The following is a 21,619-nucleotide window of genomic DNA, read 5'->3' as shown; positions in this document are numbered from 1 at the left end:
TGTATTTTGAAGTATTGTTCGGAGGGGCTGGTCGGTTAATACTTCCACCGAATGGGACTGAAAGTAAAGGCGAAGCTTTCTCGCCGCTTCGACGACCGCCAGTGCCATCTTCTGTAGAGTTGGGTATCGCGTTTCTGGTCCGGACATGCGCCTGCTTGTGTAGAAGATTGGCTTTTGCTCACCACGGTCCTCTTTTATTAAAACGCTACTGACCGCTGCTTGTGACACTGCAACGTAAAGAGATAGAATATCGCCGATATCTGGCTTGGCGAGAACGGGTGGTGTTGTCAGATAATGCTTGAGTTGGGTAAATGCCTCCTCGCATTTCTCATCCCAGATAAACCTTTTGTTACCTCGTAGGAGGTCGTAGAATGGCAAGCATTTGTCGGTGGATCTGGAGATGAACCGGTTGAGTGCAGCTATCCTACCCGTAAGCCGTTGCACTTTTCTACTGTTTTTGTGGCTCGGGAGGTTCAGGACCGCGGAGATCTGCTTCGGGTTGGCTTCGATTCCCCGCTGCGTGACTATGTATCCAAGGAACTCGCCTGAGGAAACCCCGAACGTGCACTTTGCTGGGTTCAGTTTCATGCCGTATTTGTTGAGAGTTTTGAAGCAATCTTGCAAGTGACAGAGGTGATCAGCAGCATGTAGCGACTTGACAAGCATATCATCGATGTATACTTCCATGGTGATGCCTAGCTTGTCTGCGAACATTTTGTTCACAAGCCGTTGGTAGGTTGCTCCTGCGTTCTTCAAACCGAATGGCATGACCTTATAGTAGTAGGTTCCTCTATCCGTGATAAATGACATTTTTTCGCGATCGTCGGGGTGCATCATGATTTGGTTGTACCCAGAGAAAGCGTCCATGAAGGTGAGCATCTCGTTTCCAGCCGTGGACTCGACTAAACGGTCGATGTTGGAAAGAGGATAGCTGTCCTTTGGGCAGTCTTTATTTAAGTCTGTGAAGTCGACGCAGACGCGCCACTTCCCGTTCTTCGTTTTGACGACTACTGGATTTGCTAACCACTCAGGGTAGCGCACCTCAGCAATTGAGCCAGCGCTGAGCAACCGGTCGACCTCTTCGTTTACAGCCTTTGACCTATCGGGACCGAGCTTGCGTCGCTTCTGTCGGATAGGCTTGACTGTCGGATCGACGTTTAGTTCGTGAGTTGTTATGGCCAGATCAATTCCTTTCATGTCTGACATGGACCACGCGAATGTGGACACATTCGCCTTGAGAAAGATGAGAACTGACCGCTGCATATCTTCAGACAGATACGCACCAATCCTTGCAGTCCGGCTTGGATTGGTATCGTCAATAGGTAACTCGAGAACTTCGCCTTCCTGGGAGCAGGCTTTATAGGTTGGAGGACTAACGGAGTTAACCGATAAAGACGATCGTTGGAGTTTAACTGTGGCGACTAGGAGTTCCCTAGCGGCTTTTTGATCTCCTCGCAGTGTTTTGATTTTTCCGTCCGTACCGAGGAACTTGACGCACTGGTGATAAGTAGATGAAATGGCCTGCATTGAGTGTATCCAGGGGGTTCCAAGTATAGCGTGGTAAGGGGCCTTCGTGCTTACAACGGCAAACTTGACAGTTCGAGTGACTCCAGATGCGCGTACCGGAAGGCGGATTGTTCCCAGTATTGTTTCGGAGGATCCGTTGAAGCCAGTTAATGTTCTGGAGGATGGTTTGATGTCGTCGAGATCGACTCCCATCTTCTGCAGAGTTCCTCGGAAGATGAGGTCGACGAAACTTCCTGTATCGATGAGGACCTTGGTGACGTCGTACTCCCCAATTCCATGGACTACAAGAAGAGGGTCGTTGTAGGGTACGTGAATCCCCTCAGCGTCATCCGGCGAAAATTTTATCGGAGGGTGATTTGGCGGACTAGTCGGCCACCTCTGCGAAGTCGCGACCTGTCGACGGTAATCCTTGACGGAGCGAACGGAGTTGCCGCAAGGAGGAGAACCGCCCATGATGACATTTAGTTAAAGTCGCGTTTTTACTTGCTTGGAGTCTAAGAAGGCGCGTAAATCGGTTGGTACGATGTTGTCGTTTTTTTATGACGGAGTGTCATTGCTGGACATCTTAGTTTGCTCCAAATGCCTTCGGAGGTCAGTGGGTTTCGAACGATTGAGACGGATTCAAAGATCGCATGCTCCTGCATTGAGTTTATCCCGAAGGTCGCCGTCCGAGCGTTCTTTGGGATCGGGGTCAACTGCCGAGATACGCTGTGACTTCCGTGCATTCAACGTTGTTCAGAGATCATTGTGCGTGGAGCTGTTGCTATTTTCGGATTCGAACTTTCGTTTCAGAACATCTCTCAAATCTTCGAGTACAGGTGTGTCATCGTTCTCATCGTCCGACGACAAGGTTTGCTGAGAAAGTATAGCCTCAATGCGTCTGCGGTTAGCTGGTTACTCTTTGTCGGCCGAGGAGTCTGCCTCGCCGTTACTCTTCGGAGCATCCTCCTCGTCATCTCGTTGTTGAGTTTTGCTATGTCGACCTTTGCCTGTAGCTTTGCGCTGGGCTCTCCTTTCTTTATTCTTGCTCCAGCTCTTGCTGTTCTTCGGCTTAGCCTTTAGGGGTTCGAACTTGAAGTCGCCACTTGCTAAGGATGAGAGGTAGTGCGATAGAGTGACTTGCACTCTGTCGTATCGTGCCTTTTGACGTCGTGATACTTGCAATGTTTGGTGAGATCGACGGTTCTGGAAGGTCCTGCCGCTGAACCTGCTGATGTTGTAGTCTGGGTCGAGCAAACGGCGTCGACTGGTTTGTCGGACGAATCGAGCTCCCTTACCCACTTGTTCCATTCTTCTCCTTAGACTACGAGAGTTGAAACTGGCACGTTGTTCTCATTGACGACATACATGTATCCGTCTTTGCGGCCGTTTTTGTCGATTGGACCATGCTGGCTCGGTTCTTGTCGCGTGTTGGCGTTTTTAGCCACTGGAGCTTTGGGTGCGTTCATCTTGCTGAGAATGGCGTTAGTATCTTCTTCCATTCGGATGAAATTGTCAGATCGCGCGATAGCGTCCTGGAGTGACGTAGTTGGGTTTTGGTATAAATCCTCTCGGAATTTAGAACAAACCCACAATGTGTTCCGCAGGGCGTCGATGGCAATACCGTCTGGAATTTCAATCCTCGAGACTACGGCTTTGAACTTCTCCATGTAGTCGCGTAGGCTCTGGTCTTTGGTTTGGTTGAGGTTCCACAAGCTAGAGGCGGTAGCGCTGCACTTGGTGAACATAATGTAAGTCTTGAGAAAAGCTGCTGACAAGTCGCGGAAGCTTCCGATGGAGTTTTCCTCTAACTGGGAAAACTAGGTTAGGGCTTGCTCATGGAGAGTTTCGACGAACAGTTGGCAGTAGCCTGCGTCTCTTTCTTCGTTAGGGAGTCGAGCCCGTGCCATCGCGATGTTGAAAGCTGTCATGTGTTCCACCGGGTCTCCGCCGGGTTTGTACTCGGGTAGGCGCAGCTTCTCTATCTTTCTGAGTTGCACACTACTCAGAGCGCTAGTAAAAGGGGTGTGTGATGTTGCGGCGAGTACGCTCTCGATTTGCGGGGCCGCGCTGGTTACCTGATGGATCTTCTCGTTCATTTGTTGGAAGCTGAGTTTGAGCTCGGCGAGCTCGCGTATGGTCGCGAGATCAGAACCTACTGGGGGGTGGTCGGCGAGAAGGGTTTCATTAGGCTCCGAGTCGGCTGAGATATGGTCGCCTCCGGTCGCCGTTGGGTTGGTGTTAAAGAGGCGACGGCGTATCTGCTGGGGACGGATTTTTTGGCCATCGGGAGCTGTGAGTGCCGCGACCAAAGCAGCTAATTGGTCGTTGGTCGTTGGTCGTCTTTTGGACTTCGTCTTGACGAGCAAGTCGAGCTATGATAGAGCTCATAAAATCTGCGGCGATGGGTGGCGCGGCTTCGGGCGTAGGGGTCGGTTCTCCGCCAGGAGCGCCGAAGGTGGCGTCGTCTTGAACCATGTAGATCTAGAACGTTACTTTAGTCAGTCCCACGGTGGGCGCCAATTGTTTGAACGGGATTCAGTCGACTAAGATGAAAGAAGTCAGAAATGGGATGACTAAAGACGTTTTATTAGATTTGAACTGAAGGGTTACAAAAGTGACAGGAAAGTGAAAGAGCAACAAGATCAAAGAGCAACAAGATCAAAGAGATCGCCTAAAACCCTAGATCTAGCCGCTTGGTCTGTTCAATCGTCAAAAAGTCCATTTTTTTGTTGCTTCTCCTCCTCTTTTATAGGTCTCCTGTCCTTGATGCCCTAATTTCGTACCTCTTTGGGCCTTGATGTGAGAGGCCGAGTATGCGGGCCTGGACAAAGTTTCCTCCAAGCGGGGTACTTTTGGTCGGCTTACTCGACCGGCTAAAAGTACTCTAAGGTCGAGCCGATATGTTTGGCCGCCGAGCCGACCAAACTAATCCAACTTGCTGGATTAAGGCTTGTTATTCGATGGGCCTTGTGGAGGGACGTAATCCATCTCCTACACAGTACAAATATACATTAGGCCAAGCTGATTTTCCACCTGATTTTAAAATTGTTGATAAGTTGTTTTTTTTGGTCAAACAATTGTTGTTAAAGTCTAAAATCTAACATTATCTAGATTATCATATATTTTAGTATGTTTGTAACATCGGCCTCTTTTTCTTAAGAACATGTTATCAATTGTAAATTACTTTAAAAAGATTTTCATTCAAAATCTAAATCTATTCTAACTTAATCCAAAATAATGTTTTTGATTAAATCCAAAATAGTGTTTCGCAAAACCGTTCATAGAAAAACAAAAGAAACCCATTGCATAAACATCTCAAAAAATTAAAACATATCAAAAACACCTAAAACTAACACATCAAAGTTTATACATAATAAATCATAGCCATGGCTGTGAGGAGATGATAACTATTAGGGTTAAGGTCTTATAATTTAATGGACTTAGAGCACCATTAACGCAGTTTCCTATGGTGGGTTTTTAATGTTTTTAGGATTAAAAAAAAAAGAAATTATGCAATTAGAGAAGGAACGTCTCTTAATTAGGGTCCAGAAGACACGTCTCTTGAAACACGTGTTGGGCATTCACGTATCTTTCTCTCTCTCATGAAATCAACTCCGCCTCTCTCTCTCTCTCGTGATCTCTCCTTGGCTCTGCGCCGCGTTATCCCTCATCCTCTCCATGAATTCCTCCAAAGCTTGCTTCTTCCACTCTCCTCTTCGACCCATCTCGCTTCCCCAATCCTCCTATGGCTTCTTCTCAAAGCGTAAGCTTCTCTTCCTCTGATTACATCTGAATCAAAGCAATCACTTATCAGGACACAGTCTGTTGCTGATAAATTAAGAATCAGAGCAATCACTTATCTGTCAATTGATTCTGTTTTGTTGCTTTTGTTTAATTTCTTGTGGGTTTCTTAAATATGACAATCGATGTTGATGCTATCGAAGATGATGATGATGTTGTTGAGTCAACTGCTTCTGCTTTTGATCGAGTATCCTCTCTTCTTCTTCTTCTTCTTCTTTATCCCACTATTACAATACATGTATGTGTGTAATTGATTCTGTTTCGTTCTTGTTTCAGGCTAAAATTACAAGATTGTGATTGATGATGAAACCAAGTGATCATGTAAATGTGTTGCGCACAGGTCCTTTGTCATGTTCTTCCATCCTTGCACTTCCCTCCAATACTCTGTTTTTGCAGCCACAGAGAGAACAGAGGTGGTGCCTAGACGACAACATGAGACCAGGTCTGAATCCTCTTCCTCCTCAATAATTCTTCTAGATTACGTTCCTGAGATTGAGATTGATGTGGTTTTAAAAAAAAATTGATTTCAGATCTTCCTGGGTTTTATTTCGACGAGGAGAAGAAAAAAATATTTCGCAATTAAAGGTCCTATCCCAGGTTCAAAACCTTCTTCTTCTTCTTCTTCAAAAGCAGCAGAACAAAAGCCTAATTCAAAGCATTTCAAGGTCAGTTACTTATTGTGTTAAAAGCTTTGAGTCTTGGCAGATTGATTGTCTAATCAATCAGTTTTTATTTTCATCAGGAACCTAATTATCAGAAGAAAAATAAACTGAAAGCATTGAAGCTGCTTTGTTCCCGAGAGCTAAGTGGCAGTGTTATTGCTCTTAATAATAAGAAGAACAAGTCTAACTTCAAGGAGGAGATTGAAAAGACACACGCCTCTAACCCTCTGGTATTGGAGTAGTTAAGTGTACATATTATATATAGACCGGTATTGTAACAATATATTTGTGTAATGCATTAGGTGTGGAGATATGATTCTACGAAAAACATAGGCGATGCTGCTTTGAAAGAGTTTCAGGTTGATATACAAACATTTCAAGGCCTCACCACAAAGAACATCCTAGTAGCAGGCAGTAATTGAGGCTGCTTGAAGTATGTTCTATGAGTTAAGTCTCCTCCTAGAATTAACAACATTAGATTGTTTTCATTCTAAACTATATGCTTTGGACATGTCTAATTTTTTTTAAGACCCCCTAAATAAGAAACTACCATTGGAGGGTATGAATCAAGGTGTTTCTTAAACAAGGTTCTTAATTACATTTAATTAGTAAAATACTCATTAAGACACCCAATGGGGTTTGTGGGTTAATCATGCTCTTATGATTTGGGCTTTAATATTTTAAAACAAACCCACTTAAAGCAGAGTCATTATAGTTAGGGTTGGACATTCCGGTATAAATCCGGATTCCATTTAAATTTTGGTTTGATTTGGTTTATTTGAGTTTGAAAAAACTTTAACCAAGTGTCAAACCGAAATTAGTTTAGTTTGGTTTGTATTTGCTTAGTTCAACCGAATTTATTTTTTAGGTTTGTTCTAGTTCGGTTATGAAAATTTAATATACAAAATATAAAACAAATTATCATTTGAGACTATATTATTAATTTCTTCATTTTATATTTATGCATAAATTTAAACATCACAACAAAAATATAGAACATGTATAATTCAATAATTTATATTATTAACCTAATATAAATATCATAATTAATTTTAGGTTTTGATGATAGTGTTTAAGAATGACATTCTTCTATTTTATTGTTAGTTGTGCTTGTGTTATTATTTCAGAAGTAAATCGTATAAAATTATGTTTACTTATCTATGTCACATTGTTAAATATCTTTAATCTTAATACTTTTAATATATCTAATTAATCTAATTAAAAATTTACTTCAGTGTTTTTGGTTTGGTCCAGTTTAAAATCGAATTTTAACCGAACCAGTTAGATTGATAAAAAATTTAACCAAATGTTAGAGCATAAAATTTGGTTTGGACTGAGTTCAGCAGAGTCGGTTCGGTTAATTTGGGTTAGTTTTTTCCCACCCCTAATTACAATGTTACCAACCATGCAAAGAGTTGTCCTCGTTTTTTTAAAAAAGGTGAGTTGTTCTTTTTTTTTTTACAAAATTGTTCGTGTATTGAATTTTTTCAGAGAAACTCTAGGTTCACCGTCCAATAGTATTTGAGTATTTGATATTTGATATCTTTTAAAAAAATAAATAAAATTGAATATCCAAATTAGATTATATTTTTAAAATAAAATAATAAAAATACATAAAAATAGTTACAAAAAATAAATTAATTAATATTGTTAAGTTTACAGCAAAATACTAAACCTTATACCCTAAATCCTAAACCCTAAACCCTAAACCCTAAACATTAAACCTTAAACTTTGGATAAACTATAAACCGTTGGAAAATCTTAAACCCTAAATCATACATTACAAACTAAATTTTAATAACACTAAACCCTAAATCCTAATCACTAAACCCTAAACCCTTGGATAAATCATAAACTCTAGGATTTAATTTTAAATTTTTTTTATTTAGAGTTTATGATTTATCCAAGGGTTCAGGGTTTATCCAATGGTTTATGGCTTAGTGATTAGGGTTTAGAGTTTAGTGTTATTAAGATTTAGTTTTTAATGTATGATTTAGGGTTTAAAATTTTCCAATGGTTTACGGTTTATCCAAGATTTAAAGTTTATAATTTAGGGTTTGGAGTTTAGGATTTAGGGTATAGGATTTAGTATTTTGCTAACGGTTTAACAATATTTATTTATATAATTTTTGTAATTATTTTTATGTATTTTTATTGTTTTATTTTAAATATATAATCTTATTTGGAAATTCAATTTTGTTTCCTTTTTTAAAAGATAACAAATATTAAATACTCAAACACTATTGGTCGGTGAATCTAGAGGTAAGAATTTCTCTTTTTTTTATACAATCGTGTAATAGAATAGTGACAACAAACTCATACAACAGAATGACAAGCATTGAAATATACAAAACTGTTCACAAAAATCCAAACAAAATGATATATATGCATCAATTATGTTTCTTTTAGTACTGAATATACAACCAAAACGTTATAATGATTTACTCATTGAACATCAAGGCTCCGGTTTTCCTTTACCAGTGTCAGGTTGATTACAAGACAGGGGTTGTGACGAACCACCATTCGGATTGCTGCTGCTAGCGGTGGTTCTTCGAGACTGACGCTTGGTAGGTACAACTACACAATTTTCGTCATCCGAATCCTCGTTAAGTTCCTCATACTGGTCATCTTCGCATTCTTCGTCTTTAAAAACTGGATGAATATATGCGTTTTGAAGAAACCCTTTAAGATTCAAGTTGGGCTCTCTTGCGCGTTCCAACGTATCCTTAATCATAGATTCCTGTAACACAATACTAACAGATTAAATAAACGCATACTGAATCGAACGAAAATCAAGCTAAAGCTACCATCGGTTAACATAACCGGTAGGCTGATGTAAAGATTTTTTTCAATCTTGGTATATAAAGAAAGTGAGCTGAAGTGTTAGTATACTAACCTGCAAAGGGTTAACGACGAATGCAGATTCATACCGGCCTTTGCAGAACCGGTGAAAACCGATGGTGAGAATGGGTAGAATGACAAGAAAAGGCGTGGACTGAGCTTTTCCTTTTGTGCTCATTAATCCAATCAAAAGGATTTGAGAGATGATCAATGCTGATATTATACGTCCATGGACGTCCGGCCAGTACGCAGCCGCGCTCTCATACTCTTGATTATACACATTTATGATCTGCAAAGAAATATGGTTTAGCTAAAACCAAATCGACAGGCTTCAAGTGTCTTGAAACTAGATATCTGGATAGACCAAATCGATTAGAATGTTGTTATTCTTTAGATATCCAGGGGGGAAAAAACAATTTGAAAAAAAAATCTTTGGGAAGTAAAATTTAGTTTCACTTCAACTGTTTGGTCCGCAAGAAACACATTTTGATTTCCAAATTTTCAATACAAATATGAACCAAGAAACAAAATTATTTGAAAAAAATGAAACTGTATTCAATTAAAAATCATTAATTGTCATTTTCCTAAAAAAACAAGAAATCAAAACTGAAGAAAAGTAACTAGATGAAATTGTCAAGTTAGCATAAATAAGAAGAGTTGGCTATTCACCTGATGACGGAAGATGAGGTAAGCGAAACCAAAGAAGAAGATGATGAACGGAAGTAGAACGGGTGTGACTGGAGCATAGACAAGACCAAGGAGGAAGTAGAGTTGAATCCGAGGCTCCGTTGCATAAAAATCAATCTGTCCCGGATCCATTGCTTCTTCTCTATCTTTTTCAGTTTTCACCAAGAAGAAGTTCTTCAAATGGAAAATGACAAACGGTTTCAACCTAAGAATCTCTCCAGCCACACCGGCCCAACCATCAACCATTATATACGTTATAAAGAACGTTGCCTTTATTGGAATGGCTACCCCAACCGTCCGTGGAATCCTAATAACAAGAAGGTAAGAACGTTGAGAAACAAAAGTTTTCTAGTAGAAAAATAAAGTTGAGGCTAGCGAGAGAGGTCATGCTTACTGATCAGCGGATTGTTTAAGGAAAGAATCTAGCTGTTCAAATGCAGATCCGGTGATTATGCTACCGAGGAAACATTCACAAGGTTGAATAGATAATATCTGAAAGCGGCTCTTCTCTCTAATGATGATATTGAAACAAAACCTTCGAATTTCGACATGATCATCAAGATCGTCGGCAGAAATATCAGAAAGAGCTTCAAGACAATACCGGGAAGAAACCCTTGGATCACCGATTTAATAAACTTCCTGTGCACGCAAGATTGGTCAAGATTTGATTCTCAATCGAAACCCTAAGCAAGAAACTAGAGAAAACGTGAACGTACTTTTCTATGATGGTATTGAGGAACGGAGCGGATTTTTGGATACCTTCGATGCTCGCAAGGGATTGCACAAATGCGATTGGGATGATGAAGAAAAAAGTGAGGAAGAAGAAGGCAACGTGCATTACAAATCTCCTCACCGTGAGAGACACGTAAGGCGTGGCAAGGTTTGGCCAATACACTTCTCTTGCCTCGGGAGCCCATTCGGTTAACCACTCGGTTGGATTCTTTGTCTGTTGGGTCTGTGCGCAAACCGCAGCGCCCCAACGTGTTTTAAAAGAGACAAAAGCTGCTGGGATTACACCATTTTCGTCTTTCTTTACTCTCTTCCTTTCTGCCATTATCTGTGAAAATCAAATTATCCCTAGAAAGCAAAAGAATGCACTTTAGAAGAAACAATACTTACCTGCTCGCTTAGCTTCTCGATCTCAGCTGTATAATGATCCATTGCATCTACTTTCTTTCCCCATAGACCAAGAAACCCCAACTGCGACATGAGACAGAATCAGATAAAAGCTTCTCTCTAGGAATGTAATTTAGATTTTCTTCAAGTATTTACCTTTACTCTTGGCCTGTGTTCCTTGTTTCTTGTATACTTCAGTTGGTAGTAATCAAACCAGTTCTGCATTTTCTTCTTCTCTTCTACTAAGCCAGCCAATTCATTTGCATTGTAAACCACCTATTTATAAAATCAATTAGACTTAACCAAGAAAACATTGATAAACATAATCAAGATTAGTTCCTTAAGGACTTGACTTAACCAAGAAAACATCCATAAACAGAACCAAGAATATTCCCTTTAGGACTATGTGCTAACCTGATTTGTAAGATAATGATCCGGGTGGTTAACCATAAAGAAATGCTCCACATTTTCGCTAATTGACTCGTGTGAGTCCGGTGGTACGTCCCTAACCAGAACCTGTCAAAGTGAAAACATTAGAAGCTATTTCATAGATAGTGTTAGACCAAAATATCAGATTATATATAAATGAAATGAAGCATCGTACGGTGAATTGATCAGCACGTCGCTTTTCGGATTGGAGAAATGCTAACCGCATTGAAGCTATTTTCTCATATTCATTCATAAGAACATAACAAGTCCAGAATGTGAATGCGTATTCCATCACAAGATGCGCCCAAAACCTTTACCAATATTAACAAATATTATAATCATTAGAGTTAGAAATAAAAAGAAATTGCCAACTCAATATATTATTTTTGTAACGAACCTGTCTGATCCATATATGACATTTGAAATCGAAAGCTTATCGATATCGCTCGATGTTACATTACGTAGTTGTGCTAGCTGCAGTCCATCACTAGTCCAATTGACAGGTACCAGAATTGACCATGAAAGTAATGCGATCGGAACAAAGATCTTAAGTCTGTGAAATAGTAAAACCACACAAAGAATAAATGGTCGGAACGAAGATCTTTGTCTAATTTATTTTATTTAAAATTCTGGAAATGTCACAGATGAAGTAATAAACCGACTAAACAATAAATAAACATAAAATTTATCTATATGATGTTATTTTAATTTTAATAAAATATTATTTAATATTTATTAATTTCATATTAGTGAACTATTAAAATATTTTCGGGATTATTCTCCCATGTTATTATTAATCATTCTCTTCCTTATCTCACGATCAATGATCATACGAAGATCAAGTCCTTAAGGCAACATTGTATGCAATAATGAAAAGGGTTAAACATTTTGATTATCCAATAATCTAGAGGGATTGAACATTTTGATTACCCAATCAAGTAAATCCTCAAGTAGACGGCAGAATCCAAACCAGCATGATCAATAAGTTCAGCTTCTGGCATCTTGAGCGCCGCGGGGATCCAGTTTAAGAACCGTATGTAAGATCCGAAATCAAAATTCGCAACTTTGGTCACAAAAGCACCCGAAGTAACCGGGCTGCTCCTAAGACCTTTTAAGTACCATTTAGGGAAATAAACCCTATCGTTGATTGGTTGGATCCTCAAGATTGCAAATAGCAAAAGGAATATCAAAGCACTTAGAATGTTTATTGCAGCCGCTACTCCAATATCTGATAAAGTCGCCATCTCAACTATATAAAACCCTTTAAATTTTTTTTCTTTTTTTTTGAACACTAAACCCTTTAAATTTCTTTCACCTGCAAAAACATTTCAGAACCCGAAGTAAAATTATTTTCAAAATGTGGATGTAAATCAATAAAACAATGACATGACATGAGAGTTTAGACAACAGAATCAAGATCAAGTATCAGATTTTTGTACAATATCAAAGAATTTGACATTTTGCAGAACCCATTGAATCAAAAACCGTACCTTTAGAATCTTTTAGCTTTCGTTGACCAAAAATAAAGTCAGCCCTTTTTCAAGAAGCAACATTGCGATTAGGTTACAGAATGATGCCAAATAAAGACAAGAACCCAGGAAAATAATTGGAGCATGTTTGGATAGTCATGAAGGAATACTATTCCTCCGAGTTTTATCCAAGGAAAAGCATTGCGCAAATCCAAACAAGTATTTAGCTTTCTCTTCTGCTTTCTCAGACACAAAGCTAAAGATGAAACAGAAACAGAAACAGATAAGGGAAAAAAGAAGCAGAATGAGAGAGAGAGAAAGAGGAAAAAACAGAGTATAGAAACAGAGAGATCGGTTATGTTTAACAGCACACAAATTTGGAAGAGAAAAAAAAAGAGACGTCGTGCCGTTTTTGTCAAATACATAAACGCTGAAACTACACGGAGAAAGAGAAAAATATTGAAGGATGTCTCACTTGGTTTATGCTAAAGTCGGCCGGCGTCTATTCGTAGACTCTGTCTTTAAAGTTGAAAAATGTCTCATTCCGTTTATCCTAAATTTACTTAAACATAAGTTTTTTTTTTTTTGTTACACAATTGCCTTCTCGTTTCAACGATGTCATGGGAAATTGGGAATGGAATCGGAAAAATGTCTATAATTTTGACGTTTTCCTATTCAAAAATTATTAATCAACAGAAGACTTGCTAAATTTTAATGTTTGTGATTCAATGTTTGATTTTTCACAAACATTTTTCATGGAAATATTTCTATACATATTGTTTTATATTTTTAATAACCATAAAATATATTATATACTATTTGACCCAGTATATATATATATATATATGTGTGTGTCTGTATTTACAGATATTTAATTTATTCATATGTAACTATTTTTTTGTAAGATAAACTATTTCTATATATAAATATTTAATTTTGGAACTATTTAACCAAATGTGATATATTTATTCTCTGAATGGTTACATATCTATATTTATGTTTATACTATAGATAAAGTTAGATTAAATAGATTAAACAATAACTCAATTTACTAAATAAGATAACGATTTTATAGTTGACTAATAAATTATCATGTACTTATTTTAAGTCAAAATGCTAATAGTAGTATGTTATACTTATCTGATGAATTTGAATGTAAGTCTTGTTTTAAGTTTTTTCTAAAAACAATAACGCAGTAGTCTTGTGTTAAGTTAATTTCATATGTAAATTTTTAAACATGAAAGTTTGAATTTGAATTTGAATTTTCTGGAAAGAACTGGGTAAAGCCTGGTAAAAACAAAAAGTTTAGGAACCGATATGAAGTATATTTTCAGATTGGACAACCAACTGAGAATTTTGATCCTGTCCTAAATCGGCAAGCTTGCGACATATGCCAGCCACGTGGTAATTACACGGTCTTCTTGTTTACGTCGTGAATCTACGCGCTTAAACGGGAGCGTGACTAGTACGATCCAATGAAACAGATAAAACGTGATATCATGATTTTGACGTCGTTTAGTAAAACGTCGGTCTCATTCGCGTTTTCACGAAATAGCGTGCCATCACGTTGAACTCTATTTTAATCATATGTTCCAGTATGACTTGACTTATTTTATTTTACTCACGATGAATGATTATATGAATAATGTTTTTGAAAAATAAATGTTAAACTCGGATCTATTAAAAACACAGACCTAATCCTGGGTAAGAGATGTGCAGTCCACGACAGACCTTTTACCGAGTTTTCATAGGGACGTAACCGCAACCGTGGTGAACAGAATAATGTGACTTAGTTTCCGCAGCAGGATGATCGAACCCGAAATGTGTTTGCATCTAAGGCACATCCACTACCACTGCACCAGACCACAAGCTCGCTCATATGGACAACGTTTCCTTACGTCCAAATCATTTTTGTGACCACCTTTCTGTGTATTTATCATAGAAAATATATAATTAGACAGAAAACGAGTTTTCTCCCGAAGGTTCCTGAAAAGGGGATTAGGGTCTTAACTTCACGATCAGCGCTTTCACTCCGATTAATCGGTTTAAAGTCTCTCTACTCACTCAAAAGCATCAATCAAAACCTTCTATCCACAACGGATCAAGACTTGTGGAAAGCAATGCAGAATCTAAACATATGATCGAATCTCCAACCGATCCGACTCTCAAATGAAGCACAAAGAAGAAACGCAAGGGATAATCGGCTCAGCCTACTAGTTCGTGGTCTCAATCCAGCTCATCAAAACCTAAGCTGGATGCGAAACACACTCCCTAAAGCTTGGAGACTCCATGACAGAGTTCGTGGACAAATAAATGACGACGGCACTATCCAGTTCTTCTTCTCCCAGGAGCATAATATGTTGTCAGTCATAGACAGAGGCCCTTGGTTTTTCAAAAACTGGATGGTTGTTATGGACCCATGGTACAGACGAAGGAGCCAAAACTTCCTCTCCACTATCTCCTTCTGGATCCAAGTATACAACATTCCTAATGAGTACCGAAACCCTCTGGTGATAGAAGAGATAGGTAGAGGATTAGGACAACTTGAGGGTCTCAAAATAGTTGAACCTACCAGAGAAAGTCCGGCTGAAGTATGGATTAGAGTAAGATTTGATGCCTATCAACCACTTACTTTCACAAGATACGCAGAACTGGAAGAATGAGCAGAGCTGACTCTCCTGCGTTTTGAATACGAAAGACTCAAGAAATTATGTCACATTTGCGGCAGACTAACACATGGAGAAGCAGTCTGCAATCAGATTATGGAACATCCAAAGGAGCAACAAGAGCCGGCTCAAGTCCAGCAGTTAAAAAATGACGAGCCTGCTAATGAACTGTAAGAGCATGAGAATCAAGAGAACCTCGAAGCTGAAGACCAAATCAGAGTGAACGAATATATACAAGATGTTACTCAGCCTCTCCTCAATCATGGAAACCTCTCCGTACAACACTTTGATCCTATCCCAACACCACCAGTCTCAGTGTTCGAGATAGGATCCTCATCCTACCAACATAGAGGCACAAAGCGCAAGGCTGATGACATTGAACTGGAGGAATTTAGCCCGTCTTACAGGCAACGAACTACAGAAGAGGATCGGGATGGCGTGGTGGTCGCCAGAAGACCACCCATAGATCCATGAGAGTTATGCACTGGAATTGTCAGGGATTAAAGAGGAACCCCCTGACAATTTCCTACCTCAAAGATATCAGGAAGTCTTTTAAAACTGATGTCTTGTTTCTCACAGAAACTAAAAACGGTGTAAAATATATGCAAGGCATCGGTAATGATCTAGGTTACGCCCACAATTTTGTTGTACCATCAGATGGGCTTAGTGGTGGAATGGCTATTTTTTGGGATAAAGGAATCAACATCAGTTTTGTGCAGAAACCAACCCTCCACCACACAGATATGTACATACCGGAACCAGGAAGACCTACATTTTGCCTTTCGTATATATATGGAAACCCGAACCAGCAAATGAGGAACAAACAATGGAAAAGAATGATAGGACTGGCTGAAGCAGGCATTCTTAGTAGCAAGCCAATAGTAGCCCTTGGAGACTTTAACGACATAAAGAGCAACGAGGAAAAGAGCGGAGGTCCAAAAAGAGCAGAATACACTTTCAACACATTCAGAAGAATGCTCAATGCAACTGGCCTCCACGAGTTAAAAACAATAGGAGGTAACTTCACCTGGATAGGTTAAAGAAAAAATCATACAGTCCAATCAAAAATCAATAGAGCTGTAGCAACAGCTGAATGGCATGATCTATTTCCTAGAGCTTATGTTCAATTGCTTGATTAGATTGGATCTGACCATAAACCTCTTATTCTCCATACAAGAGAAAAAAAATGGAAAGGGATAAAGCTTTTCAGATATGACAACAGATGGAGGTTCAAAAAGGAGATCAAGAAGGAAATCAGCAATCTCTGGGAAATGAAATGTATGAGCATTCCAGGATCTCAACTCCATATTGCTCTGAAAAAATGTAGGGCCTGTCTTGCTCGGTGGAAATCAAAGACTGCAACGAACTCAGCAAAAAAGATAGAAGAACTGAAGAATCTTCTTGGAAAAGCGTATAATTCCTATCCCTTAAACTTTTCCTACAAATATGTTAAAATCTAAACTTCAAAAAGAATATAAGCTAGAGGAGGAATACTGGAGATCGAAAAGCCGCATCTTGTGGTTGAATCTGGAGACAGAAACACTAGATTCTTTCATATGAAAGCAAAAGAAAGAAGGTGTTTCAATCGTATAACAACAATATACGATAACTCTGGCAAGATGTGGAATACGGAAGGAAAATCAATAAAGCTTTTGTTAACTATTTCTCTGATCTCTTTTCCTCAAATGTAAACAGAGATGGGGAGGAAATCCTACAGCACATAAGGCCCAGAGTCACAGAAGAAATGAATAAAGCTCTGACAAAGCCATTCACAGAAGAAGAACTACTTAAAGCTATCCAACAAATGGATAGGGAGAAGGCTCCAGGGCAAAACGGCTTAAACCCGGGATTCTTCAAAGATCATTGGTCCTCAGTAGGCAAAGGTGTGTTAAAATTTGCCCAATCTTTTTTTGAGCATCACGAAATAAATCCGGAATTAAATCATACACATATATGCCTCATCCCAAAAATAGAATTCCCAACCTGTCCCCAAGACTTTAGGCCCATCAGCCTTTGCAATGTTGCTTATAAACTCATATCTAAAGTACCAGCTGATCGCCTTAAACCATGGCTCAAGTTTATTATTTCAGACAATCAAACGGCTTTTGTCCCCGATAGATTAATCACAGATAATATACTTATAGCTCACGAGCTTCTCCACTCTTTAAACACCAAAAACCTTTCACAACCATACATGGCTCTAAAACTGGACATTAGTAAAGCTTTTGATAAAGTAGAGTGGAGATTCGTAGAAGCTATTACGAGGAAACTAGGCTTTGCAGATAAATGGTGCAAGTGGATAATGAAATGTATAGTAATGTCTCTTATTCAATTCTGATAAACGGGAATCCAGTAGGTCACATCCATCCAAAGAGAGGCACTAGACAAGGTGATCCTATATCACCATATATATATCTATTGTGTACTGAAGGATTTGTCCAATCTTTTTTTGAGCATCACGAAATAAAAATTAAATCATACACATATATGCCTCATCCCAAAAATAGAATCTCCAACCTGTCCCAAAGACTTTAGGCCCATCAGCCTTTGCAATGTTGCTTATAAACTCATATCTAAAGTACTAGCTGATCGCCTTAAACCATGGCTCAAGTTTATTATTTTAGACAATCAAACGGCTTTTGTCCCCGATAGATTAATCACAGATAATATACTTATAGCTCACGAGCTTCACCACTCTTTAAAGACCAAAAACCTTTCACAACCATACATGGCTCTAAAACTGGACATTAGTAAAGCTTTTGATAAAGTAGAGTGGAGATTCGTAAAGGCTATTATGAGGAAACTAGGCTTTACAGATGAATGGTGCAAGTGGATAATGAAATATATAGCTAGTTTCTCTTATTCAATTCTGATAAACGGGAATCCAGTAGGTCTCATCCATCCAAAGAGAGGCATTAGACAAGGTAATCCTCTATCACCTTATATATATATATATATATATATATATATCTTTTGTGTACTGAAGGATTGTCTGCTCTCATTCAAAATAGTATAAAACAGGAAAACTTCATAGTTTTAAGGCTAGTAGAAATGGACCATCAATCTCTCGCTTGTTGTTTGCAGACGATTCTCTTCTATTCTGTAAAACTACTGAAGATGAATGTGAGGAGATAATCCAAATCCTGAAGATATATGAAAAAGCTACAGGTTAGAATTTTAATCTTAACAAATCAGCAGTAATTTTTGGAAAGCTATTAGCTTCTGATGTAAAAGAAAATATCTGCAATCGCTTGGGAATTACTAAAATTACAGGATTTGGTAGATATCTGGGCTTGCCTGAGTTTATAGGAAGAAACAAATTCAATGCTTTCTCCTATATAACTCAAAAATTGGAGAATAAAGTGTCTAGCTGGTACTCTAAATTATTGTCTCCTGCAGGAAAAGAAACTCTCCTCAAAGCAATCGCAATAGCCATCCCGGCATATAGCATGTCATGCTTTCTCCTCCCCAAAAGAGCGATTGATCAAATGACCAGAGCCATGAGAAGATTCTGGTGGTCCAGTACTAAGGAAAAACACAGAATCTCATGGATTGCTTGGCCCAAAATAACAAACTCAAAAAAACAAGGAGGATTAGGCATAAGAGATTTGAGAGACTTCAATATTGCCCTGGTGGCAAAACAAAGCTGGAGAATAGTACAAAATCCACAATCCCTCCTGGAAAGAGTTTTCAAAGCCAAGTACTTCCCCAAAACTGAGCTGCTTCAAGCCAAAGCAAGGGCCAATTCTAGCCATGCGTGGAAGAGCATTATCAAAGGTAATGAAATCCTCTCAAAAGGCTTAAAAAAAGTGGTAGGAAGTGGTCACCAAACACTTATGTGGACGGATAACTGGCTTCCTACTAACCCACCAAGACCTCCAAAATTGGAACACCAAAGTGGCTGAATTTATTGATCCTGTTACTAAAAGGTGGGATATTAACAAACTTGATGCTTTTGTAGTTGATGAAGATCTTGAGATTATCAAGAAAGTGCGTCCAGCAGCGACGAACACAAGAGACTTCGCCACATGGATCCATACAAAAGATGGCTATTACTCAGTAAAATCATGTTACAACCTTCTCAGAAACTCTTTCACACAAGCTAACTCAAACCCACAGAGTAACGAGAATTGTAACCAGCAAGAAGAAATATTAAAAAATATATGGAAACTAAACTCCCCTCCAAAAATAAAACACTTTTGGTGGAGAGTTATACACAATGCTCTCCCTGTTGCAGAAAATTTACGCAGAAGGAAAATTCAGATTGAGGATACCTGCCAAAGATGTGGAGAGGAATCAGAAACAGTTAACCATATGCTCTTCCATTGTCGCATCAGTAAAGAGATATGGAACCTTGCTCCCACACCAGTGAACTCAGGTATGTTCTCTCCTCAAAACTAACTACTAAAAAACATAAATATTCTCCAGAACATTGGAAAAATCCAGGGAGAGGAAGTAAGTTTTTTCCCTTTCCTTGGTTGGAGAATATGAAAAATGAGAAATGACCTGGTGTTCAATGGAAAGAAATGGGCTATCCCAGACACAATTGGTAGAGCTTTAATAGACAGAAATCTTTGGATGGAAGCTAACAATGCAGAAACACAAGACCCAGACCTTCCTACAAACACGCCAAGCCACACCATCCATGAAAATCCATAATATTGATGTGATACGTAATATTGATGGCTTTTGTTGTTTTGTAGACGCATCATGGACTTCCTCAGAAGAAAATGCGGGAATAGGATGGGCACTATACAACAAAGAAGCAAAACTTGTGCTGCATGGCAAGGCAGCTATTGAACCGATTGACTCACCACTTGAAGCAGAAGCCGAAGCATTACTTATGGCCATCTCCCAAATCAAAAGACTAGGCTTCAACCCAGTAACATTTTGTGGTGATTCAGCCGTGCTCTACAAGCAACTTCCACAGCACAAAGAGATTCCTATGGTTCAAAAACCAATGAGTCTATCATGTCCAACATACATCGAAGACATTGGTAACCTTATCAATGATGAAAAAGCTAGCTTCAGCTTTCAAAAAGTCCCTAGATCTTGTAATACTCAAGCTGATAATTTAGCTAGAGAAGGTAGAATGAAAAATTTAAACCATGTAGTTTGCTGGAATCTTGTATAAAAAAAAATACATAATTAGACAAATACAGGAATATGTCAATCTATAAATATTATTTCCAAAGACTTTTGTTTATAAAGGTAAAATATACAAACCATTTTATCAAATTGACAATAGTTTGAATCTTGTTTATTTTATTTGGACCATTCTTTAAATGTATGTTTTATTTACTTATAATATTCTAGTAATAAATTCCTATTTAAGATAAATAACCTTTATTGAAAATATCAAATTACTTTTTCAAAAAAAAAAATTATTTAAAATATTGTAGGAAGATTGCAAGCAATAGAATTTGAAAAAAAAAATCCTTAAATAATAACTAAAACAATTAAATAAATCATAAATTCCCTAAACTAAATTAAAAAATTTGTCGACATGAAAACAAAGTGTTTGTGGCCTGCGGGTAACAAGATACTAATAAAATCAGTGGAAATGGATATGCCAGTCTTCTCAATGTTATGTAAAACACAACCTTTCAAACAGTTTCGGAGATTACTAGTATTCTTATGAGATTCTGGTGGCAACAATCTGAAAATTCTAAAGGCACACCGTCTGTGGCATGTAACCGGATGCAAAATCCAAAGTGATATGGTGGACTCGGTTTTAGAGATTTTGATAAGTTTGATGATGCACTTCTAGCTCTTCAAGCTAGGAGAATACTAAAATACCTCCATACACTCTTTCTCAGAATTTTTCAAGATTCGGTATTCAGAAATTCGTCAGTTTTGAAACAATTCCAAAAAAGAATCAGTCATACGGTTGGTCTTCTATTTTAGTGGGTTTTCAACTTACTTAAGCAAGGTTGTAACACATTATTGGTGATGGCGAATCAATAGATCTTTATGAGGATATGTGGCTCCAACTTTTCTTCTACAGAAAGCATCCCAAATCCCAGGAACTGCACCTTTACGTGTTTGTGACTTACTATTACATCATAACGGAGGAGGAAGATCTTGGAGTTATCCATTGATTCAACAATGTCTAACAGAGGAAGATCATCAACTTCTTCAACTAGTGAGACGAGCAAGGATGAAATGGCTATCATTATGGATCGAAGAGGACAATATACAGTTCGGTCAGGAAATAAATTTGCGCTTCTTTATCCAAACATATGGCATCATAAACCTACATTTGTTTTGGCGTCTTTGATCAAGAACGGCAGTTTAGATTCATCCTCAACAACATTTAAATTAGTTTTATTAGCCAATGTTGTGCAAAAGTGTATTTTGAGTTTAACCTGAAACCAATAACCAGTAGAAAAATACTAAATAAAAGAGTATCATACTATATACTATATATTAATTGAGA

General features: G+C 38.4%; 3 protein-coding genes across 4 annotated transcripts; 2 read left to right on the top strand and 1 right to left on the bottom strand.

Moving 5' to 3' along the window:
- Positions 1–8,229: 8,229 nt before the first annotated feature.
- Positions 8,230–13,147, bottom strand: LOC106399178 (CSC1-like protein At1g62320). Its single transcript, XM_048770064.1, is given in 12 exon segments — positions 8,230–8,712; positions 8,869–9,102; positions 9,483–9,807; positions 9,895–9,967; positions 9,970–10,139; positions 10,217–10,557; positions 10,620–10,700; positions 10,773–10,892; positions 11,031–11,132; positions 11,221–11,356; positions 11,443–11,598; positions 11,976–13,147. Coding segments are annotated over 12 exon segments (2,337 nt in total). The 5' UTR covers positions 12,290–13,147; the 3' UTR covers positions 8,230–8,427.
- Positions 13,148–14,769: 1,622 nt separating this feature from the next.
- On the top strand, positions 14,770–15,654 carry LOC106399025. The gene is made up of 2 exons (XM_013839509.1): positions 14,770–15,117; positions 15,358–15,654. The coding sequence occupies exons 1-2, from the start codon at positions 14,770–14,772 to the stop codon at positions 15,652–15,654; spliced, it is 645 nt and encodes a 214-aa protein (XP_013694963.1).
- A 1,935-nt stretch (positions 15,655–17,589) lies between these two features.
- LOC106397765 lies at positions 17,590–20,448 on the top strand. Of its 2 annotated transcripts, XM_022696224.2 has the most exons (6): positions 17,590–18,104; positions 18,265–18,348; positions 18,580–18,957; positions 19,142–19,239; positions 19,418–19,558; positions 19,884–20,448. In XM_022696224.2, the coding sequence occupies exons 1-5, from the start codon at positions 17,909–17,911 to the stop codon at positions 19,550–19,552; spliced, it is 891 nt and encodes a 296-aa protein (XP_022551945.1). In that variant the 5' UTR covers positions 17,590–17,908; the 3' UTR covers positions 19,553–19,558; positions 19,884–20,448. The 2 variants fall into 2 exon arrangements, with proteins under 2 accessions (XP_022551945.1, XP_013693841.2); XM_013838387.3 differs by having other exon boundaries at positions 17,744–18,104; positions 19,142–19,558.
- Positions 20,449–21,619: the final 1,171 nt, after the last annotated feature.

This window comes from Brassica napus, chromosome C9 (assembly GCF_020379485.1).
Source record: "Brassica napus cultivar Da-Ae chromosome C9, Da-Ae, whole genome shotgun sequence".
Classification (NCBI taxonomy): domain Eukaryota; kingdom Viridiplantae; phylum Streptophyta; class Magnoliopsida; order Brassicales; family Brassicaceae; genus Brassica; species Brassica napus.
The sequence above is the reverse complement of the archived record's forward strand: the minus strand, read 5'-3'. Positions and strand labels throughout refer to the sequence as shown.